This window comes from Ranitomeya imitator, chromosome 3 (genome assembly GCF_032444005.1).
Source record: "Ranitomeya imitator isolate aRanImi1 chromosome 3, aRanImi1.pri, whole genome shotgun sequence".
In the NCBI taxonomy this organism is placed as follows: domain Eukaryota; kingdom Metazoa; phylum Chordata; class Amphibia; order Anura; family Dendrobatidae; genus Ranitomeya; species Ranitomeya imitator.
The window spans coordinates 244,279,334-244,301,003 of record NC_091284.1 but is presented as its reverse complement, the minus strand read 5'-3'; the positions used below and the strand labels follow the sequence as shown (position 1 = coordinate 244,301,003).

The 21,670-nt window shown below is 41.9% G+C and overlaps 1 protein-coding gene across 4 annotated transcripts in view; it reads right to left on the bottom strand.

Annotated features, from left to right (window-relative positions):
* Positions 1-21,670, bottom strand: part of LOC138669647 (probable myosin light chain kinase DDB_G0271550) — a 223,709-nt gene that overhangs the window by 7,378 nt on the left and 194,661 nt on the right. For all 4 annotated transcript variants that reach the window (XM_069756302.1, XM_069756304.1, XM_069756301.1 and 1 more), the window contains 9 exons: positions 16,123-16,251; positions 14,642-14,716; positions 12,946-13,084; positions 12,572-12,695; positions 11,036-11,111; positions 10,627-10,739; positions 10,381-10,459; positions 8,656-8,743; positions 7,166-8,256 (listed from right to left, as the gene is read on the bottom strand). In XM_069756302.1, the coding sequence (XP_069612403.1) occupies positions 7,166-8,256; positions 8,656-8,743; positions 10,381-10,459; positions 10,627-10,739; positions 11,036-11,111; positions 12,572-12,695; positions 12,946-13,084; positions 14,642-14,716; positions 16,123-16,251 (1,914 nt within the window). The remainder of the gene's footprint in view (positions 1-7,165; positions 8,257-8,655; positions 8,744-10,380; positions 10,460-10,626; positions 10,740-11,035; positions 11,112-12,571; positions 12,696-12,945; positions 13,085-14,641; positions 14,717-16,122; positions 16,252-21,670) is intronic.

Sequence of the window (21,670 nt, the reverse complement as noted above, 5' to 3'; positions counted from 1 at the left end):
ACTGACACGACACTCAAGTTATCACAATGGAATCGTACCCGACGATCCTTAAAATTCTCGCCCCAAATAAACGCTGCCACTACAATTGGGAACAACTCCAACAATGCCAAATTTTTGGTTAGCCCGTTTTGCCGCCATTCTTCCGGCCACACTCCGACACTCCATTTGCCTGCACAGTAGGCGCCATAACCGGCTCCCCCTGCTGCGTCCGTATAAATTTCACAATCAAAGGCGTTCAAATCCTCCTGCTGAATCAATGATCTGCCATTATAATTTTCCAAGAAACGCTGCCAAACCAACAGATCGTCCTTGTGCTCCCGGCTCAAACGTATGAAATGATGAGCTGCACGGACTCCCGCCGTAGCTCTGGACAACCTTCGGCAAAAAATCCGGCCCATAGGCATGATCCGGCACGCAAAATTTAAGCGCCCTAGCAACGACTGTAACTCCTTCAACGTCACTTTCCTCAATTTTCCGATTCTGGACACCTCCTGCTTCAGCAACAACAATTTGTCGTCGGGCAACCTGCATTCCATCTTTCTAGAATCGATAAGAATCCCGAGAAAACTTAAGACCGTACAGGGACCCTCTGTTTTCTCCTGCGCCAAAGGGACCCCGAAATGCCCGGACACCCATTCCATGGTGGCCAATAAATTACCGCAAACCGCAGAGTCCGGGGGGCCCACAAACATGAAGTCATCCAAATAATGAATGACCGAAGCAACATCAGAAACGTCTCTAACAACCCATTCCAAAAAAGTACTGAAAGTTTCAAACAACGAGCAAGAAATGGAACAGCCCATCGGCAAACACCTGTCTAAATAAAATTCTCCATTCCAAAAACAACCTAGTAACGGAATGCTCTCCGGATGTACCGGCAGAAGCCGAAAGGCAGACTCGATGTCTGTCTTCGCCATCAAGGCCCCCGCTCCGTACATACGAACCCATTGCACTGCCGCATCGAACGACGTGTATACAACCGAGCATAATTCCTCCGCAATGCCATCGTTAACAGAACAACCTTTTGGGTACGATAGGTGCTGGATTAAACGAAACTTATTTGGCTCCTTCTTGGGCACCACCCCCAATGGAGAAACGATCACCCCTTCCATAGGCAGCGAACTAAACGGGCCCGCCATTCTTCCTAACTCCACCTCTTTTGCTAACTTACTCGAAACAACATCCGCATGTAAACTTGCTGACCTCAGATTTTTTGTAGAAAAGGGGACCGTATGATTCGGGTGAGGAATCCTAAAACCTTCAGCAAAACCGTCCCTAATCACCACCGCCTTCAACCGGTCCGGATATCTACTTAGATAAGGGGCCATCTTTTGAAGCCTCACCGGCGTCACCCCCATGACCGCTACCCCCTGCTGGCTTGCCCCTTGCTTTTCTGAAACATTTTGAAGCCCCGTGTGAAGCTCCGCTACAATGGGAACACACGTGCTTAAACCTGCAGGTATTGCCATACTTGCACTGGCCGTCATTGAACTGCCAGCACGTTCCCGTTTTTTCCTTCGCCCCTTGATACCCCTGTCCTCCTCCTCCCCCTTGTCCTGATTGCTGACTACTACTCCCCGCGCCCCCTTGAAAGGACTGCCCGTACCTCACAGGGGCCATCACCTTCAGCCACAATCCAATGTCCTTATGCTCCCATTTTATCTCAGGCCTAACCGCCTTCCGCTGCCTGAATTGTTCATCGTAACGCTGCCAAGCCTGGCCCCCATACGTACGATGTGCCTCACCAATAGAATCAAAGTAACAGAAAAGACCCGAGCAATTATCCGGGAATTTTTCTCCTATCACACTGGCCAAGATAGCAAAAGCCTGTTGCCAATTAACAAACGTTTGCGGAATCAGGCGCCAACGCCTTTTTTCCTCCTCTTCCTTTTTGCTATCATCTTTTTTCCCTTTGTCCAGATTAAATTTTTCCAAAGGGAGGAGGGAGAAAATCTCGACAAATTCATCCTTCCAGATCTTCTCCTTCACCTCCTTCTTTAAATGGGCACCGAGGGGACCCTCAAAGCACACAAAGACCTCCCCTTTTGCCCGATCATCCAACTTTATCTCATCCTTCTTACCCGTCTCCGTTTGAACCGACACTGACACCCCAGCTGCCTGGGCCGACGCGGCCGCCCCAGACCTCACTAATTCACCGGAGCCCCCTCCCCCGGCTGTACTAACAGGATCCACCAACCAAGCCCCAGCAGGTGACCCTCCCATATTACTTGCTGGCCCCGCGTCCAATCGCCTCAAAATATGCGACATACCTGCCAAAAGCTCTCTAACGCCAGGAAGCCCAGAACCAGCGTCCCCTACCCCCTCCACTAACCCCACCGTACCCGGCACCGAAATAGGAATAGACATGTACTCACGAGGCTGCGCAGGTGCTGTGTCCCCACCAGCCGTGTCTCCGGAATCCCGCTGTTCGCCATCTTCTGGATGTTCGCTCTCAGATCCGGGGTCGTCGCTGCCGCTGAATTGCCCCAGGCCCGCGCCCCTGGCCTCCACGTCACCAGGGGGGACCGAGACTGGCGATACACTCCTGTCGCTGGACCTCCTGGCGGATCTTGACCTGACGGCTGTTTGCAATCCACCTCGGCCTCCTGGCCTACTTGCCCGACCGGCACCTGCCCCACGACCAACGCGTCCCGGGCCCAGCTGAACCACCGATGCCAGCCTGCCCGTCGCCCTACTCTGTCGTCTCGTGCCGCTGCCAGGCCCACCTAGGGGAGGTGAGCCCGCCGCTGTCACCGCTGCTCCATGGCTCCCCCTCACTGCTGCCGTCGCTGGACTCCTGGCTCCTCCTGTTGTCGCCGCCGCTGACTGTGCTGTAAGTCTGCTGTTCCTGGCGCCGCTGGGGGGCGCCGCACTTCCCCTCGATCCCGGACTAGGCCGCACTACCTGTGCGGCCCTCACCGCTGACGTCGCTGTGCTCCCTTCTCCTCCTGACTCTGCCGCCGCTGCCCGCGCTGTGCTCCGGCTGCTTCTGGCACCGCTAGAGGGCGCCGCACCGCCGCTCGCTCCCGGACTAGGCCGCACTTCCGTTGCGGCCCTGGCTTCCGCTGCGGCCCTGGCATCGGGCCGTGCCTGGCTGGTCGCCGCTCCACGTCGCCGCCTCGCGCCGGCAGAGCCGCCGGGTGGATTCCTGCCGGAGGGGGGGACGGGCAGGATGGTCGCGCCGCGTCCCGCAGCCCCCGCAGGGTCCCCGGAGGGGCTCCGCGGCCTGCGCCTGCCGCGCGGTGACATGTCGGGGGACAATCTTTCTGGGGGCCGGGTTCTCCTGGTCCTGCTGCCCCGGCTCCCGCAGTCGCCCAGCAGCCTGGTGAGCTGCTCTTCCAGCCATCCATCGCTCCTGGACCTGGATTCCCTGCGCAGCTGCTCCACGAGGCTGTCTATGGAGGCCATGGTGAGTAGCTGCACACTTCTTCTCTCCTGATGATTCACCTCACAAGTGATCCTTCCCGCACTTCTCCAGCCCCTGCCTCCTTTCCCCACTAGGTCCACCCCTTATTCAAAAATTTCCACCAATCACCTATAAGATCCCTTTTTTTATTCAAAACTCTAAAACTCCCTTCTTGGCAACGCAGTCATGTGGGGGCTTTCATCCAGCTGCGCCCATTACAGCCCCCCTTCTATATCATCTCCGTTCCCTATGTCAGCAGTTTGTGGTTTAGACCACTGATCATCCTCTATAACAGCATCCTATGGATGTAGGCTTTACAATCCCTTATTCCCTATAATGGCAATCTATGGATGTAGCCTGAACACCTTCTAGCCCATAAAACAACAGCCAGTGATTGCAGCCTTACTACCACCAATCCCCTAAAACAACAGTCCGAGGATATAGTTTAGGACACCTCCTGCCCTTTTTATAGTCTGTGGATGTAGATTTACCACTCCCTATCCCAGTTTACAACAGATATAGATATACTAGATGGTGGCCCGATTCTAACGCATCGGATACTCTAGAATATGTATGTATGTATATAGTAAGGTGGCGAGACCAATCAGCGACCTGGATTTCATGACAGACAGAGGCCGCGACCAATGAATATCCGTGACAGAAGGACAGACAGACAGACAGACGGAAAGATGGAAGTGACCCTTAGACAATTATATAGTAGATTCTACAAAGCTCCCTATTTCTTACAACCATCCATGGAGTGGAGTTAAAGAATAGGACTTATGATGTTTCTAGAAATATATCTCCACCACAATATTCACCTTCTCTCAAACAACTCAAAAATGGCAGGTAATTGAGCCAACGTGATGAATTTCTGTAGTCAGTATTATCTGACCTCATCCTCCTCTAAAAGTCCCTGGATATCATTATATAAACTAAATATTTTTTTTACAAATGCATGCTAATAAACCTTGATTGCAAAACCCTTTTTTCAAGAAACTTCATTCTAGGGGGAATTTTATTTTCATGATTTGACTCATCTTCAGTGCTGAATCTTGCAATACTAAGGTGATATTAACGGCAATTACTACACTTAGTGGCTTTATTTTCTGATTTGTCACTGAAATGTTTGTTCTCTATTATCAGTCACAAGAAAAAGTTCACAAATCCTTATATTCATTCCATCTGGATATAAAAAACTAGGTGCAGTAACTAAATATGCAAACCAAATGTTAAAGAGAACCTGTCACCCCGAAAATCGCGGGTGAGGTAAGCCCACCGGCATCAGGGGCTTATCTACAGCATTCTGTAATGCTGTAGATAAGCCCCCGATGTTACCTGAAAAAGGAGAAAAAGACGTTATATTATACTCACCCAGGGGCGGTCCCGCTGCTGGTCAGGTCAGATGGGCGTCTCCGGTCCGCTGCGGCACCTCCTATCTTCTTTCCATGACGTCCTCTTCTGATCTTCAGCCACGGCTCCGGCGCAGGCGTACTTTGCGCTGCCCTGTTGAGGGCAGACAAAGTACTGCAGTGCGCAGGCGCCGGGCCTCTGACCTTTCCGGCGCCTGCGCACTGCAGTACTATCCTCTGCCCTCAAGAGGGCATAGCAAAGTACGCCTGCGCCGGAGCCGTGGCTGAAGATCAGAAGAGGACGTCATGGAAAGAAGATAGGAGGTGCCGCAGCGGACCGGAGACGCCCATCTGACCTGACCAGCAGCGGGACCGCCCCTGGGTGAGTATAATATAACGTCTTTTTCTCCTCTTTCAGGTAACATCAAGGGCTTATCTACAGCATTACAGAATGCTGTAGATAAGCCCCTGATGCCGGTGGGCTTACCTCACCCGCGATTTTCGGGGTGACAGGTTCCCTTTAAATATCCCAACAACAGACTTGTGTATCTGTGAGTATAGCACAATCAGCTCTTTCTCTGTAGCGTAAATGTAAATGACATCATATAGCCATTTTTCTACCAATCGGTGGGGCTCACAATCTATATATTTTTAAAATATGCTCCTCCTGTCATGTCATAAGATGCTTAAAGGGAATCTGTCACCAGATTTTTCCTACCTTGTCTGAGAGCAGCATAATGTAGGAAAAGAGACCCTGAATCCAACGATGTATCACTTATTTTACTTTGTGCCGCCATTCTGACACAATCAAAGTTTTATCAGTGCTCAGAAAGATAACCCCGCCCGCATCACAGCTTTCTGGGTACACTGTGTATTGGCAGTAAGCTGCTAATCAGTGCTGGGGGTGGAGTCAGACCAGGATGCATGGGAGATGTAGTCTGGACAGTGATAATATTATGCTGATAAAACACGAATTGTATTGAAACAACAGCACACAGCCTAATAAGTGACACATATAAAAACAAAGATTATTATTATTATCCCTGTAATCCGTGTTTCAGCCTCTACTTCATGCTGTCATCAGATTACATAGCAAAAACCTACTGGCAGATTTCATTTAAAATGAATCTAATTTAAAGGACTTATATATGTAAAAAAAATCTCTATAAATACCTTTAAAGTTATACGATCCAAAATGTACTAATATATTTTAATTACCAAAGTTCCCCATCTTAAGATGTTTGTGCCAGTCCTTGGTTCTAGCCGCTTGTTCTGCTGGTGCATGTAAGAGAGTTCCTTGTGTTGGTACACCATGTGAGGAGGGCTAGCTGATTGGCTAATTTCAATATCTAAGCTAGCCCCCTTTCTGCTGGTACAACTGGTTAACTCACTCCAATGTCAAGCACAAGCTGGCCTGAGATACAGTATCTTTGCATTGGGGCACCTTTGTTGGCTGAAACATATTACCAAGTTAGTTTAATTGCATTTCGAGAAATTTCATTAGAGCTAGCCCTTTAATGGGTTTTCAGGGAAAACACTAATAGTGTTTCTTGGAGACCAAAATACTGATAAATGTCCTTTCCTTAGCAGCTCTCTGGTCCCTGTCCCCTCATTTACTTTACAATAATGTGAAATCTCTATACAGAAAGCATTTAGCCTTCAGCAAACAATGACTTATCGCTATATTATTATTGCTGGGGAACATCATGATATTTCTATAGAAAATCACCAAAGGGGTTCTGCAAGCACTGAATTTATTTTAGTTCTTGTAGATTGTGAGCCCTCGCGGGCAGGGTCCTCTCTCCTCCTGTACCAGTTGTGGCTTGTATTGTTCAAGATTATTGTACCTGTTTTTATTATGTATACCCCTCCTCACATGTAAAGCGCCATGGAATAAATGGCACTATAATAATAAATAATAATAATAATAATTGCATAGTTTTATTCCGAAAACAAATGATCAAAGTAAAACGTTGTAGAACCATGAGAGTCTAAAACATCTTGTTCCTTAATATCATCTAGACCTCAAATCTTTCGATAATCTCTTTAATAGAGAGTTTTTAAAGCTCCATTAGAGCAATAAAGAAATTCAAAATTGTACTGAAAAATTAAGGATTGAGATAGTAGGTTTATCCTACAAACAGGGCGCTCTTCAGGCATGTGTAGGCCCCTGGTAATAGAATCATAGTGGGGTCTTCGCTACCCAACTCTCAGTTTTTCAAAAATGTAGAATATTTTACCATATCGGATTGGGTATCGAAAATTATACCGTTTTCCCAGATTTGCCTGGTGTCTACTATCCCTATTTATGAAATAAAGGGTTTCCATTCTGTTCTGTCAGACATTATTTAACTTGGCTCTATGCCTACTTGAAACTGTTAGTATGGGGTTGTATAGAATGACTTACTGTTTCTTGTGACTTTTCTTCATCTGGCCAGTTTCTGGACATGAAATAGGTTTTCCCTTCTCATATGTTTCTACCGAGATGCCCTTAGTCACAAATATGTTAGTGGCTACTGGAATTTTCTCATTCTTCACAGTCCCATTTGATAAGTCCAAAGGTTTGTACTGAGGGAGGTCCATGCACAAGATATCATAGTCCAGGTTTACCTTTTTTGGAGAACTGTTTTTATTTAAGGCGCTTTCCTGGATAGAGGATTGAGCATACCCCTTCTTAGTTGGGCTTTTAGAACAACCGGCTTCTTTCTCTGAGTTATTTCTTGGAGGTGGATTTAGGCCTGCTTGTGGTGAAGGCTTTTGACTAGTGTCAGTTGTAAAAGTTGTTGGTGAAGATGACTTTTTTGATGATGTATTTGAAGGTGTCTTCTGCAGTGAATTGTGATGCGAATCACTTTTACAGGTAGGCGAAGAGGGGAGATCAAGTGATTGAGAGGGACTTTTAGGTTTTGGGTTAGATTGCTTGACTTTTGTATCTCCTTCAAAATTAGTTGGTTTGCTCACAGTGGTAACCTTGGAAGCCTGGCTGACCTGGGTCATGTAATATCCATCCTTCATACTACAGGTTTGAATTGTTTCACTTGACATTGGATGTACTGGGCTGGTTTGTGTAGCACTATTTTGTTTTACATTTTTTATTGATTTCTTAGATTTTTGAACCTCATGGCCTGGCTTGGGGGACATTTGACAATCTGTTGACTTTTGTCCACTTGAAACCCAATGAGACAAATTGCTTTGCTGAAACCGTTGATTCACTTGATTGGTATTCTTGGATGAACCAGCTTTCTTTAGATCAGAATTACTTCTAACATTGGCTGCATCATATACATTTACTTCTCTGCTAGGATGCAATGTGTAGGTATCACGGGGGCTTCTATGCTCTTCACTGATGGTATTGGGTGAACATGGTCTTGTGGCATTAGTCACTTTGATAGTGGGCAGCCCATTCTTTTCTTCACAAGTAGACCCCAGGCTGCCCTGATCAGTATGCATATGCATTTTTTTCATGTGATTAACTACTGTTGCTGCATTAAATGCTTGCTGCAAAAGAGATATAATAATATTATATTTCTTTATTATTTCTTTCAGAAAAAGAAAATACAAAAAAGTTAAACATCACAAAGGATATTGTCTACTTTATAGTTTATAGACTTTATAGTTTTACTTTCGCCGTGGATTTAATACCGTCTTCTTTATAATATCTGATTCCCCCAATTTCACCATCCACATTTTAACATCATGTAATTTTAATCTCCAATATTCTATCTAGCTAGTTTACTCTATATGAATCGGAGCTCAGTTTTTCAGATAAAAATCCAATGCACATACAATGGGAGCCTCATATATCAAGGGTGGCTAAAAGAAAATATCACTTTGTTGCCCAATAGGAACCAATCGCAGAAAAGCATTCATTTTATAAACTTATTACTCATTACTCACCTTCCATTTGCTTTTAGCAAAGTTCTTCTTGATTTGGATGCTGACTGAGCGGTAGATGTCTCGATGGAGAGCTGTATTCCCGGCAATCCTGCAGTGTATGAAAGTCCATTGTTAATGTACTAAAGAACATACTCAATACTTTTTTTGGAATATATGGGAGAAAAAAATATTGGATTAGCTCTCAGAAAGCAAAAGGTAGATGCTACCTGCCCATGCGTCACACGAGAAGTCATCCATTTGAGCAGCTGCCATGTGATCCTACATATCCATAGGTCTCTGGGTGGTAATTATTTGGCTTGATGCAGCTTCAACAGACACTAACAGCTAATTGTCAGGATTAGAGAAGATGCCTGATATTTAAAGGGTTTGTCTGCTTTAAGGCAAGTAGGCCGCAAACTCAGTAAAATAACAAACTCAAACTCACCCTCCACAGATACCGCACTGGCTTCCCGATGCTGCTCCAGTCTTCGTGGTTTCACTGACGTCATGTCAATTGCACACGTCACTGTTCCAGCCAGTCTCTAATCTCAGCGACTGGGCACATGTTGATGTCATACTCAGCTTAGCTCAGTGCATGAGTACTGAGTTTGGTGACTGGCTAGAGAGGTGACATACTGTAAGTGCTATCGAGTTTACCTGAATGCTGGGAGGGAGAGTACCTGCTGAGTTATCTATTTTACGAGTTTAAGGCCTACTTTCCTCAAAGTAGGCAACCTCTTTAAAGAAAGTTTTGTCATTTTGACTTGTGCTTAAAGTGAAATTGACAGCTGATACATGCTGCCCAATCCAGAAGCAGCATGTGTCAGGCATTGGCTGTATGATCTCACCAAGGCATGTTTGACTATGAAATGTTGTGGTGTTTTAGAGAAGTTTCAGAGAAAAAACATACTTTATAAGCCTCTGGGGACCAAGACCGTGTTGGAGACTAGTCGGACAGGTCCCCAGCGGTTTCTTCCCACCCACTGCCCTGGATTGACAGGTCCCTGCCTATACACACATAGGCAGAGATCTGTCAATCCAAGGCAGAGGGCAAGAAGAAGTCTGTGGGGACTTGTCCGACTAGTCTCCAACACGGTCTTGGTAACCGGCAACTTCTAAAGTGTGTTTTCCCTGAAAGCGTTTCAGAATGAAACATACCTGACTGAGATCTTACAGGCAGTGGCCCTAGATTGGGCAGCATGTATCAGCTTTCAGCTTCATTTTAATATTAAAATTAACCTTACATTTCTTAATGTCCAAAGTGTTAAATAACGGCTTTCCCACTCTCAGCAAGTCCATCATGATTTATGATCAGGACTTGTTTTACTACTTGAAGAAGAGCCATTTATATATAATGTGTAAGCATGGACGTATTATTAGTAACATACATAGACTGTCTTTGTCAGCAGACACATTAGGACTAATTTTCTGCTTTCAGAAAGATATTTACAAGAACGCCATATATTAACGGTTTGTAATTCCCTTTGCTAAGCGTGGCCTAATTAGATGATCATAATTGGTAGGCACAAATATAATAGTGAGATGTTTCCAAATTGCTATACTGTGTTTATTGGATCATTTTAATTTTATTCAGCTAGGACAGAGAGTTTAATAAGGCACTAAGGATAGATGTTTAGCACCAACATGGGAAGTGCCACACGATTCCTATCTAACAGCTGTTCATGTGGTTAAATCACGGTAAAATCACCCTGCTCTGCAAAGAGGACTTAAGGAACGGCATCTCACCATGGATGTTTCAGGGCTAGTTCACAGTTGTATCGTTTCTTGGGATCTTTTTCCAGCAGACTTCTGATAAAATCTTTGGCTAGAAAAAAACATATCAAAGTCTATATTTAAGAAATTAAGACAACCAAAAGGTCACGAATCAAAACTCAAAGATTTCTAGTGCAACAATTTATATTATCATATTTTTTACAGGTTCTTAATAGGAGCAAATGTGTTCCATATCAATGTAATAAAATATGCACTTACCAGATATGGAAATATCATCCCAAAATGGCGATTCAAACTCATATGATCCATCTTTAATTTTCTCGAAGAGTTTAGACTCCGATTCCTCATAGAATGGGGGGTATCCACAAAGTCTAAACGTAAGCACAAAGCATGTTTTATCTTTGGCCATGTTATAAACCTCATATGTATTCACTGTTGTCCTTTCACATTTTCCTACTTTCTGCCAGATTCCACCTCTTTCTCTTTTTTTGCTCATATTCGGTATTTATTAATATTTAAATCTCTTGTGACCAACACAAAGCAATCATCGATCACAGTCATGGTCACTTCTATCAAATATAATATTCTTTATTGCTTTATCACCTTCGAAAATGGGAAACAAAAATCAGAAACGCGTTCAAGTATACATACTAAGTGAGTTACTTACAAAATATAAGTTATGACTCCAATAGACCAGCAATCCACTGCTTTACTATATGGCTTTTGTGCAAGGACTTCAGGAGCTAAAAGAAAAAAAACTTATTTTATCTCAACCGTGCAAAAATTAATTAATTATATTATGTTGAATTCTTGTTAAATGTGAGTAATATATAAAAGCTAAGACTCCACCTAAAAAGACTGATCCAGGCACAAATCTATTTTATCCTTGGTTTTTCACATCTCCATAAGTCAATCTGTGAACTCAATTAAAACCTCATAAAAAATAAGGATCATTCTTACTAAGGCCACGTTCACACGCTGAGTCAGTATTTTGCGTCAGTATTTGTAACCCAAAACCAGGAGAGGAACAATCAGAGGGAAAGTTGAATAGAAAAACATCACCACTTGTGCATTTTTTGCCCACTCCCAATTTTGGCTCACAAATATTGAGGGAAAATACTGACCAAATACTCAATGTGTGCACAAGGTCTAAAGGGTTTTCTATCTTTATGATATTGATGTACTATCTTTGGGTCAAACTAGATCAGTGAAGGTTTGACATCTGGAACTGCTACTGACCAGCTGTTTTCAGCTTCCCCAGGGACAGCCATAATTGATTCTGCCAATGGGTGATTTCAACTTTTGTGGGGGGTCGTTGTGTTTTTTTTCCTATTTAAAAATTTTTTTTTTACTTTTCATTGTATTTAATAGTCCCTTTAGGGGACTTGAAGCTGCGATCATCTGTGTTATACATAGCAGTGCATCAGCCACAGGTTAGCATTTATAGGAGGATCAAAATGACAGGCACAGGAGTCATCAGCAGACCCTCGGCTGTCATGACAACCCATTGAAACGCTCCACCCATGGCTGTTAAAGGCACATGATGGCTGATTAAATCAACTGTCATGTGCTGTGAAAGATGCGGGCTTGGGGGGCGAGACTGCATCAACGGTAAGGACACGTGCATGTAAGTCATATGTCGTGAAGGGGTTAAAGACTTGATCCTTTTGATATTAGGGAAGGTAAGCCATTCTCCCTATTGAAAACACATGAATACTTGGTAGAACATGTTGAGAGAGTTACTGATTGATGGCCGTGTTTACCCAAATAGAACTCAATGGACGATACACATTGAATGATCTGTAAAACATGGATCAGGGCTCATAGTCTGCTCTTTGCTCATAGTTAACACAGGATCATGCACCACTGAGAACAATGATCTTTCACATTGCACAAAAATAAACCAATGAACAAGCTTTTTGATTGTTTATCGGTGATTGTTTATCGGTGATCAGCTGCCTGTTTAGATGGCAAGATAATCGTGAAATGAGCATTTTAAGAATTCTCACTTACGAATATCTTTCAATGTAAATGCTATCCTATGGATGAGACGAACTATTGTTTAGACTCTTCCTTACTTTTTTAGCCCCAAGGCTCCTTTTTTCACTGATAGGACTATAACTAGATGTGTGGTGCAGATCAGAGATAATGCTTGTCAATTTCTATAGTTTAGTAAGTATATATCAAGAATCATCAAGCATACCAACATATCCTGGAGTGCCACAGGCTGTAGACATAATCCCAGTTTCTTCCATTTTAGAAAGACCAAAATCTGTTATCATAATCTTTGCGTTTTCATCTGGAGTGAGGTAAAGAAGGTTTTCTGGCTGCAAGGCACGACATACAAGGTAATTGCATAGGTGGACATTTGTAGTTGTATAGGAGTAACAATATCTCTTTTTATATTGATTTTTACACAAGTGTTAATGCATTTTTATGGATTTTGGGTGTTTTTATAAGATTTTCGGTTCAATGAATAAAAAAGAAAACCTATAATTTCTCATTTCAGTGCAGTTTAAGGAAATTAGTTTGAATTTTTTTCTTTTGTCAGAATATGATATGTTCTTGAATTTTTACCTTTAAGTCCCTGTGAACAATACCATTGTCATGAAGATATTTTACAGCCGAGAGAACCTGGCGGATGACATTACTGGCATCTTTCTCGGTGTACACTCCCCGTTCTAAGATGCGATCGAAAAGTTCTCCTCCCGATACCCTAGGATTGGAAAAAGGCGGGTAATATTAACACTATACCATACTAGACAGAGGGCAAGATTTATATTTTGGAAATATTAGAACAATATTTTAAAATGTGAAAGTTTATTTTATTACAAATTAATATCAGTGCTAGTTGAATTCTACATCATCCTCATCATTCTGCACACGTCCTGTCATATGGCCGATTTTCCTTGTAGTCTGAAGTTTCATGGCTTGTTTGTATCACGGGCTTTCCTAAATAAAAATGTTGGACCCAATTATCTTTGATTTATATTTCATAGATCGATTTTGGGTTATGTTCACTTTCTGTGACTGTCCCATTCATAAGTTAAAGGAATAAGTCACCAGGTCTGATCTGATTGTTGCATAAAATAGGGGTAGACATCTTCAGGTTGTATGTTTGAATGAGACCTTACCTACATCAGATCTGCTAGTCCTGTCATTGATGAGCTCAGTCTAGCCTAAATTTTATGCAGCTCTTGGTTTGGGAAGCAAAAACCTAGTGACAGATTGTCTTCAATAGATGTCCCAATTCCGACACTCACTGTTTACTAGGGACGCTGTGGGTGACAGCTCAGCCAGCCTTTGGATAGCAGTGGCATGTCAGGCTTTCGGTGTTGTGTTTGGGTTTCTTTCAGGTGTTTTCCTTTCCAGATCATTGCTATTTAACTGGATGGCAATGTCAGATCATTGCAAATTGAAGCTTAACATCCGTTGTTTATGTATTCTGTGCTCTGTATTTTGACATTCTGATCTTTTGTTGCCAGACCTTGAATTTATCTTTCTACTACCTGTTTGTATAACCCCTTTTGCCTTTGACGTATTCTGACTTTATTTACCAGAGCCCAGACTTTGCCCCTGACTATCCTTTTGTCTTTGACGCACCATCCTGGCTTTTGACCTTGGACCTCCTGACCACTCTGTCTTTGAGCTAGTCCATGAGAAGTGACTAGCGTCACAATAGAGATGTGTTAAAATAATTTTTCCATGTCCCTTTTTCCTGGACCAGGCCAATTGATTGTTGCTCAAGATGGCATAAGAAGTTGCTGAAGAATCTTTTGTGCTCACTATAGGGAGTGAACTACAGTTTGATTTTAGCATTTTAGCTTTTTTGCAACATTTTAATCTATTTTATTTTTGTGCTGATTACCATGTGATTTGTCTACAGTACATGTTTAATAAAGTTTGTATTATTCATCCAAAACGCAGCAAAAAATGCTGCAGTATTCTTGCACATTTTATTGCTTTATATGGGTGAAAAAAATGCTGCAAAGAGGCTGGAAGAATTGACAGTTCCCAATTTCATACGAGAAAAAAATAAAAAGTGTGTGCATAAGATTTCTTGGTACTGTATAAAGCAACCTCTTATATGCATAAAAAAGCTGCAAATACATGGTGTGTGAGCATAGCCATACTGGTTGTCATGGCACCAATTATAATTGTAACTCTAGGGGCTCCTGTCCTAGAACATTTCAACCATAGAGAACATTATATTGTCGTAAAAAATTGAATTTAGCCATAGTAACCGATGCATTTGGTAGAGAAGATTACTTACAGCTGCATAACGAGGTAGAAGTGTGAAGAGCTCTCATAGATGTCTTCAAGTGTCACAATGTTATCGTGTTTAATCCTGATGAGAAGAGGACAAAATGTTTTTTTTTTCAGTTACTTTGATACAATTGATGGGTGGTGCTTGAAACAGGAAACACTTTATTTGTGAGAGAAATGTGTTTTAGTTTAACTCTAAAAATTACTAAAGTCATCAGTCATCAAAAGACCATCGGAGAACCTATTTAATATAACATTGGGAATATCAACTTTGCTAAATTTCCTCAGTGTGAATTTAGTTTGTTGTTGCTAAAATACAGACTTAAAATTGTGGGTAGCCGATCCCATCATACAATATTATAGCTTTTGTCTACCACAGGGCTCTACTGAAGTGAATAGGCTTGTATTGCACCGTGTGTTGTTGGGAATGTTTCTGTGCAAAAAAAGCTTTAAAAGGAGCAGTCCATATAACTAGCCCCATCAATCTGCAAACAGCAAGGATCCCGACAGTCATACTCCAACCAGTGGGTGATAGCATATCACAGTTTAGTGCTAATTATATTGCGTCACCGTGTTAGTCAGAAAAATCGAATACTTTTATGCCCAAAAAATACAAAAATATCCTAGGAGTGATACCTTTATTGGCTAACCAGAAAAATTATATTTGCAAGCTTTCAGACCACAGAAACTCCTTCATCAGGCGACTTTACAAGTGAATGACTCAGACAAGAGCATAATTAAAAGATGTTACAACAGGACATTTTGTGACAGCTCTTAAATGTTGTGCTCTTAACACAGTCATTCATTTGTAAATCTATCTGATTAAGGAACCTCAGGTGCTCTGAAAGATTGAAAATAGTTTTTTGGTTAGCCAATAGAGGTATCAGTCGTAGAATACTTTTGTATTTTGGAGAATAAAAGTATTTACAACAATATAGTGCAAAAGCTCTTTAAAGTCAATAACTGATTAGCATGCTTCCTTAATTGGTTCTTAGAGGGTTTGTCTAGAACTGAAATCATTGATGACCTATTCATCGATTGATGGAGGCCTGACACCCAGCACCCTCATGATCAGCTGTAACCAGCTCTGGCAGTGGCCTGGTGAAAACAGTGTATTATCTGGAACAGCACAACTCTATACACTGTGTGGCAGCCATTCTTGGGAAGTAAACTTGCACCTGATAATGGCCAGTACACAGTGAACTGAACTTTGGTGTTCCAGTTCTGTACATTATGTGCATCCATCCACTGCTGAGGCGAATAATAGCTGATTTGTGGGGATGATGGGTTCTGGATCATTACCAATTTGATATTGATAACCTATCCTACAGAACAGTCATCAATATTACAGTCCACAAGTCCTGGCCATTAACAGATACGCTCTTTGTCTTGAACTGGAATGTTTTTGATAATCAAGTGATCCCAGAGCAATTAGTTTTTATGTGTATTAGCACTTGATTTGACACATGTGACATATAGAAGTCTTACTTCTTCAGCACTGCAATTTCATTTTCCAAGCTTCGATCTCTTGAACTGTTCACTTTCTTTATACACTTCAGTGCATAATGGTGTCCAGTAGCTCTGTGCTTTACTAGAAAAACCTCAGAGAAGGCTCCACTGCAGGAAAAAATAAAGAGATTATTGTATCAGCTTTGTATAAAGGAGAATTTCAAATCAGAACTTCAAATCATCTTGACTGCATCATTTCATTATTACTTCTAGGCTAGCCCATAATGATAATTTAATTTGCACTTTCAAAACTTCTTCAGTGCATATCTTCTGTTCAGTGCATTGAGGGGATTGCCCCATCTGGAAAAAACCTATAGATACGATATGTTTGGGGACCCTCCACTGTGGACCTCCTTTTACGAGCAACAGCAAGAAGCATGTTTAACTTGGACATTTAACTTGGACATTCTCTGATGTTATCTGGCAACATGCAATGCTATATGGATAACTATATCCTAGTCAGGAATAGAACAATTACACTGGTCAACGCAATTTTTCTGGCAAAAGGTTTTAAAACATATTTTAAGTCAATTTTGGCTGCTGATTACGAATATGAACTCCGTTTTTGGCTATCACATCAGGATTTCGAGATATTTTTAATTTTTGATGAAAATTACTCCTAATGTTTTACAATAAAAACACATGATTTTCGGTACTACATTTTGTATATTGTTAATCAAGGAATAACAAAGATTACAAAGTCTATGTACAGCAAATCAAATATACTTACAGAATTAAACTACAAAATATAAAACACATATATATGGCACACAGATGAATGACAAATGCCAGTTATTTGAACTTTCTTTTCTTGGCTGATCTGTGATGTACAGCTTCTCGGTTGTCTCATCAAGCTCCAGCAATAGTCAGCCATCATATGTGAGTCCCCCCTGGCCTGGATACTGTTCTTCCATTGTTTTAATGTCCTGATGAAAATGCTCCCCTCGCTCACATCCCCAAGGGAACTTTATTTGGTCGCTGGATCTCCCGCAGACATCGCTGAATCGGCGTGTGTGACGCCGATTCAGCGATGTCTTCGCAGGTAACCAGGGTAAACATCGGGTTACTAAGCGCAGGGCCGCGCTTAGTAACCCTATGTTTACCCTGGTTACCATCCTAAAAGTAAAAAAAACAAACGCTTCATACTTACCTTCCGCTGTCTGTCCCCGGCGCTGTGCTTCTCTGTACTGGCTGTGAGCACAGTGGCCGGAAAGCAGAGCGGTGACGTCACCGCTCTGCTTTCCGGCCGCTGTGCTCACAGTGAGTGCAGGAAAGCACAGCGCCGGAGGACAGACAGCTGAAGGTAAGTATGAAGCGTTTGTTTTTTTTACTTTTAGGATGGTAACCAGGGTAAACATCGGGTTACTAAGCGCGGCCCTGCGCTTAGTAACCCGATGTTTACCCTGGTTACCTGCGAAGACATCGCTGAATCGGCGTCACACACGCCGATTCAGCGATGTCTGCGGGAGATCCAGCGACCAAATAAAGTTCTGGCCTTCTAGCCTCGACCAACGACATCACAGCAGGATTCTGATCGCTGCTACGTGTCAAACTGAACGATATCGCTAGCCAGGACGCTGCAACGTCACGGATCGCTAGCGATATCGTTTAGTGTGAAGGTACCTTTAATGAAAACTAAATTTACCTTAGTGAACCGTATAAACCAGCACTTTTCATACACTACTTATATTTATCATGGAATTCATGAAAATGGGCAATATACCTTTAGCGCAAAAACGTGATGTGATAAAGAAATTATAAGATCAGATTGGAATTCAGCACCCTCAAATTAGTCTAAAACTGTTCTTAAAGTCCATGCCAGAAATTTTTTTTTTTGTAGACCAGTGTTATGTAAAAATGTAAAGTTTACCATAAGGTCAGTAGGATTTTATTGTAGGTGCTTTAATCATCTAGTTTGTAAACTACTGGGTGGTCTATGCGGCCTCCTCATGCTACAACACTTGTCAACAGGTGAAAAAGGAGTTCTACACCAAGTTTGCCTTCATGTCTTCCCCAGGTTGGAAAACCAGACACCCGTGAGGTTAAACAGACAGATTGAAAGTGGTGTTGAAGTGCAACTTCAGAGGAAGTTCATAGTATTGCTTGCATGCTGTAGATGCTGAAAACTGGGTGTCGCATCTGTGAGGTAGAGGTAGGAAGCCTTTGAAGCTCGGAGGTAGATGTGGAGAGGCTAACGTCAAACTGTCAGAGACATGTCAGATGGAAGGTATTATTATAATAATAATTATTTATTTTTAGAGAACCATTGATTCCATGGTGCTGCACCTGAGGTACCTAGTATTCAGTCATGTCTCAACTTAGAATTAATTTAGGAGCAGGCAGAGAGGAAGAATGAGTGAGTCCAGTGGAATGGTTGGCAAGTAGGACCTGTATGAAAGATTGCCTAATCTTTGGCTATCAATGTGTCAAAGACAAAAGTGGGATTTTTCACTGAAGAGAATACACTTCCATTCCAAGCTCCAGTGCCATATTGCTCTGCATTATGATGAGCCTTAGAGATTGGTCGTGGGAGGTCAGTAGAACCCCTAGAGCTCAACTTCTGTTTTGGAGTCCAATGTCATATACATGCCTTCTGATGGTTTTTGTAGACATTGCTGCTTTTGCCCTGGTATGGATATCCAATTTCACTTGCAGTACAGAATGGATTAATCATAGAACCAGTGTTACAGTCATTTCTCTACAGTGTCCCAGAAGCCATTTTTCGACACAACAATGCCAGGCCACATGTTGTTTGTGCTATTCTGAGCAGCTTGTGTGACCTAATGTGCTACCATGGCCTGCAGCATCTCTAGACTCGCATCCCTTCATGCATATCTGGGAAGTCATCGATTGGCAATTGCAAAGAGATCTGCCAGCAGCAGATGCCCAAGAGCATGGCAGAACATTCCTCCGATTACCATTAATAACCTCACTGATAGCATGCCAAGCGTGTAAGTGTGTTTATGCCTGCATGTGGAGAACATACTCAGTACTGAATAAAACAAGATGTTTTGAACATTTTTATTCCATTTTTTTTTAGAATTTACAAAACATTAGCATGTCTGTCGATCCTGTGATTTTTATAATTCCACCACTTTTCCTTCTTGGTGTTGTCAGCTAAATGTTAAGGAGTGTAGATGTGAACATAGCCAAAGATTTTCATACATATTCAATAACTGTCAGTTGATAATTAGTACTCATGACCCCCCATATACATACACACTTGATTCGGCCGAGAATACATTTTTCCTCAGTGCAGAGAGGGTACCGTAATACACCACTCTCAAACACCTTTGGCAGTTAACTAGCTACCTTGAGGAAAAAGGTTCAGACATTTTGTTTCCCCAACTTCTCTTGGAAAATGTCGGTCAAGCAGCTAGTAAACATTGCATGTCCTGCCCATCCCAATGTCTTTAATATGATATTATGGCCACCTTAAGCCTCACATGGTTGGGTGTCTCCCATTGAGTCTTGCATGTTTTATAAAAAGTGGTGAGGGCAGGGTAAAAGCAAAAATAAAATATTGCAATGCTTTGCACACTTGTATCCAAATTTTTGATTATTTTCAACCAGAAAACTGGTGTAAACTGTGTAATAAATTGTTTAATAACTCTCCCCCAAGATATGAACATCATAATTTTAATACTTCAAATTCTTTTTCCAGCATTTATTCTATAGCTGCAAATTGTAGTCATTTATAGCACTAAATTGCCTTATTATGTAATCCGTTAAGCTTTTTCTGTGCTCATACTGGTTAATCGTGGTTACTTCATTGGCATCAAGTACCTGCCTCCTTGATTAGCAGCCACTAATCCTCACTAAGTCCCTCAATGTCTTTAACTTCGGAAAATTTCAGATGAGGACACAGTCGTAAGAAGCCTTTAGATGTAATCAGGAACATCTTGTTTATTGTTATCGATTGTGTTTTTAAAAGGAACCTGAATTCAAGGGGTAATATTTCTCCTTGCGGAGAGTGACATGTCAAGCTTGACATGTCAAGGCGAGGAGACTTTTAAGCCTTGCAATGCTCCCCTGAGAAAAATGCAAATTGTCTCTTCAGAGAGCAAGAGGACTAGAACTCTGGTGGAAGTAGCAGTCCTAAAAGTCAATATCGACTCTCTAGCAAGCCTTGCCACATGACTTAGGATAATGGCCAAATCAACCTCTCAATTTGCAGACACTGTGTTTCAGGGTACTCACATTGAACATGCAATCCAATCTGCCACCATCATGTTATGGAAGGGGGTTAAGAAGACAAAGAGGCGGTACTAAAGTTTGTCAAAAGATGGACTTGCTTAGTGGTGCATTATAGTATACTTTTAGTATATTAGTATGTACTATACAGACCACCACATCAAAGCCCTGTCATGGGCAGCCCAATCTCCAGACCTGAACCCCATTAAAAACCTCTGGAATGTAATCAAGAGGATGATGGATAGTCACAAGCCATCAAACAAAGAAGAACTGCTTAATTTTTTGCGCCAGAAGCAGTGTGAAAGACTGGTGGAAAGCATGCCAAGACGCATGAAAGCTGTGATTAAAAATCGTGGTTATTCCACAAAATATTGATTCCTAAACTCTTCCTGAGTTAAAACATTAGTATTGTTGTTTCAAAATGATTATGAACTTGTTTTCTTTGCATTATTTGAGGTCTGAAAGCACTGGTTATTTTTAAATTTTGACCATTTCTCCTTTTCAGAAAAAAAAATACAAAATTTATTGCTTGGAAATTCGAAGACATTTTACTCAAAAATATACCTATAAAGAGAAAAATCAGACAAACTGAACATTTTCCAGTGGGCTCTTAATTTTTGCCAGAGCTGTATAATATTGAGAAGGAGTTACTGTATTACTCATGATTTGAAAATGAATGAACAAATTAAGCTTGACGACTGAAACTTAGTGTAACTTTATTCACTAAAGAAACTAACATAGTAAAATAATTTTTTGCATGCCAAAAGAGGTCCCTGGTCTTTACAGGTACTGAGAAGGGGGATTACTTTATGATTATTATGTGATTTGGGGGCTCAGTGTTCGAGTGATTTTAGGTCAGTAACTAAATGCATCAAACTCTAGCTGTGAATGTTTTGGAATATAAATCATTTATTTGTCAATTAATAAAACTCATCCTATATATATATATATATGGTATTTTGTGCATTGTGGAGTGGCACTAGCAGGGATCAGGAATGTGCTCCACAGAAGTAGATACAATTCTCTGCTTCATTTAATCTTCTTCTTACAATGTGATCATGTTTTGCTCTTGCATCAGATTGCTTTTTCTACAGCTTTCCACTATTTCAATTATCTATCTCCATAGGGAAATAACTCTTGTGTTACAAAGAACATTTTTTTTCTACCAGGTCAGACACGGAGCATTTATAGGCAATGTAAAAGCAGACTTATTCAAAATGGAGCTGACAATGAGCAAAGTATAATCTGCTTTGCTTCCCGAGAAAGAGAAATCCATCCTGATAGTTTTGCCATGCCTCGTGTACTGCACTACAGAATATGTCAGCATTATTTA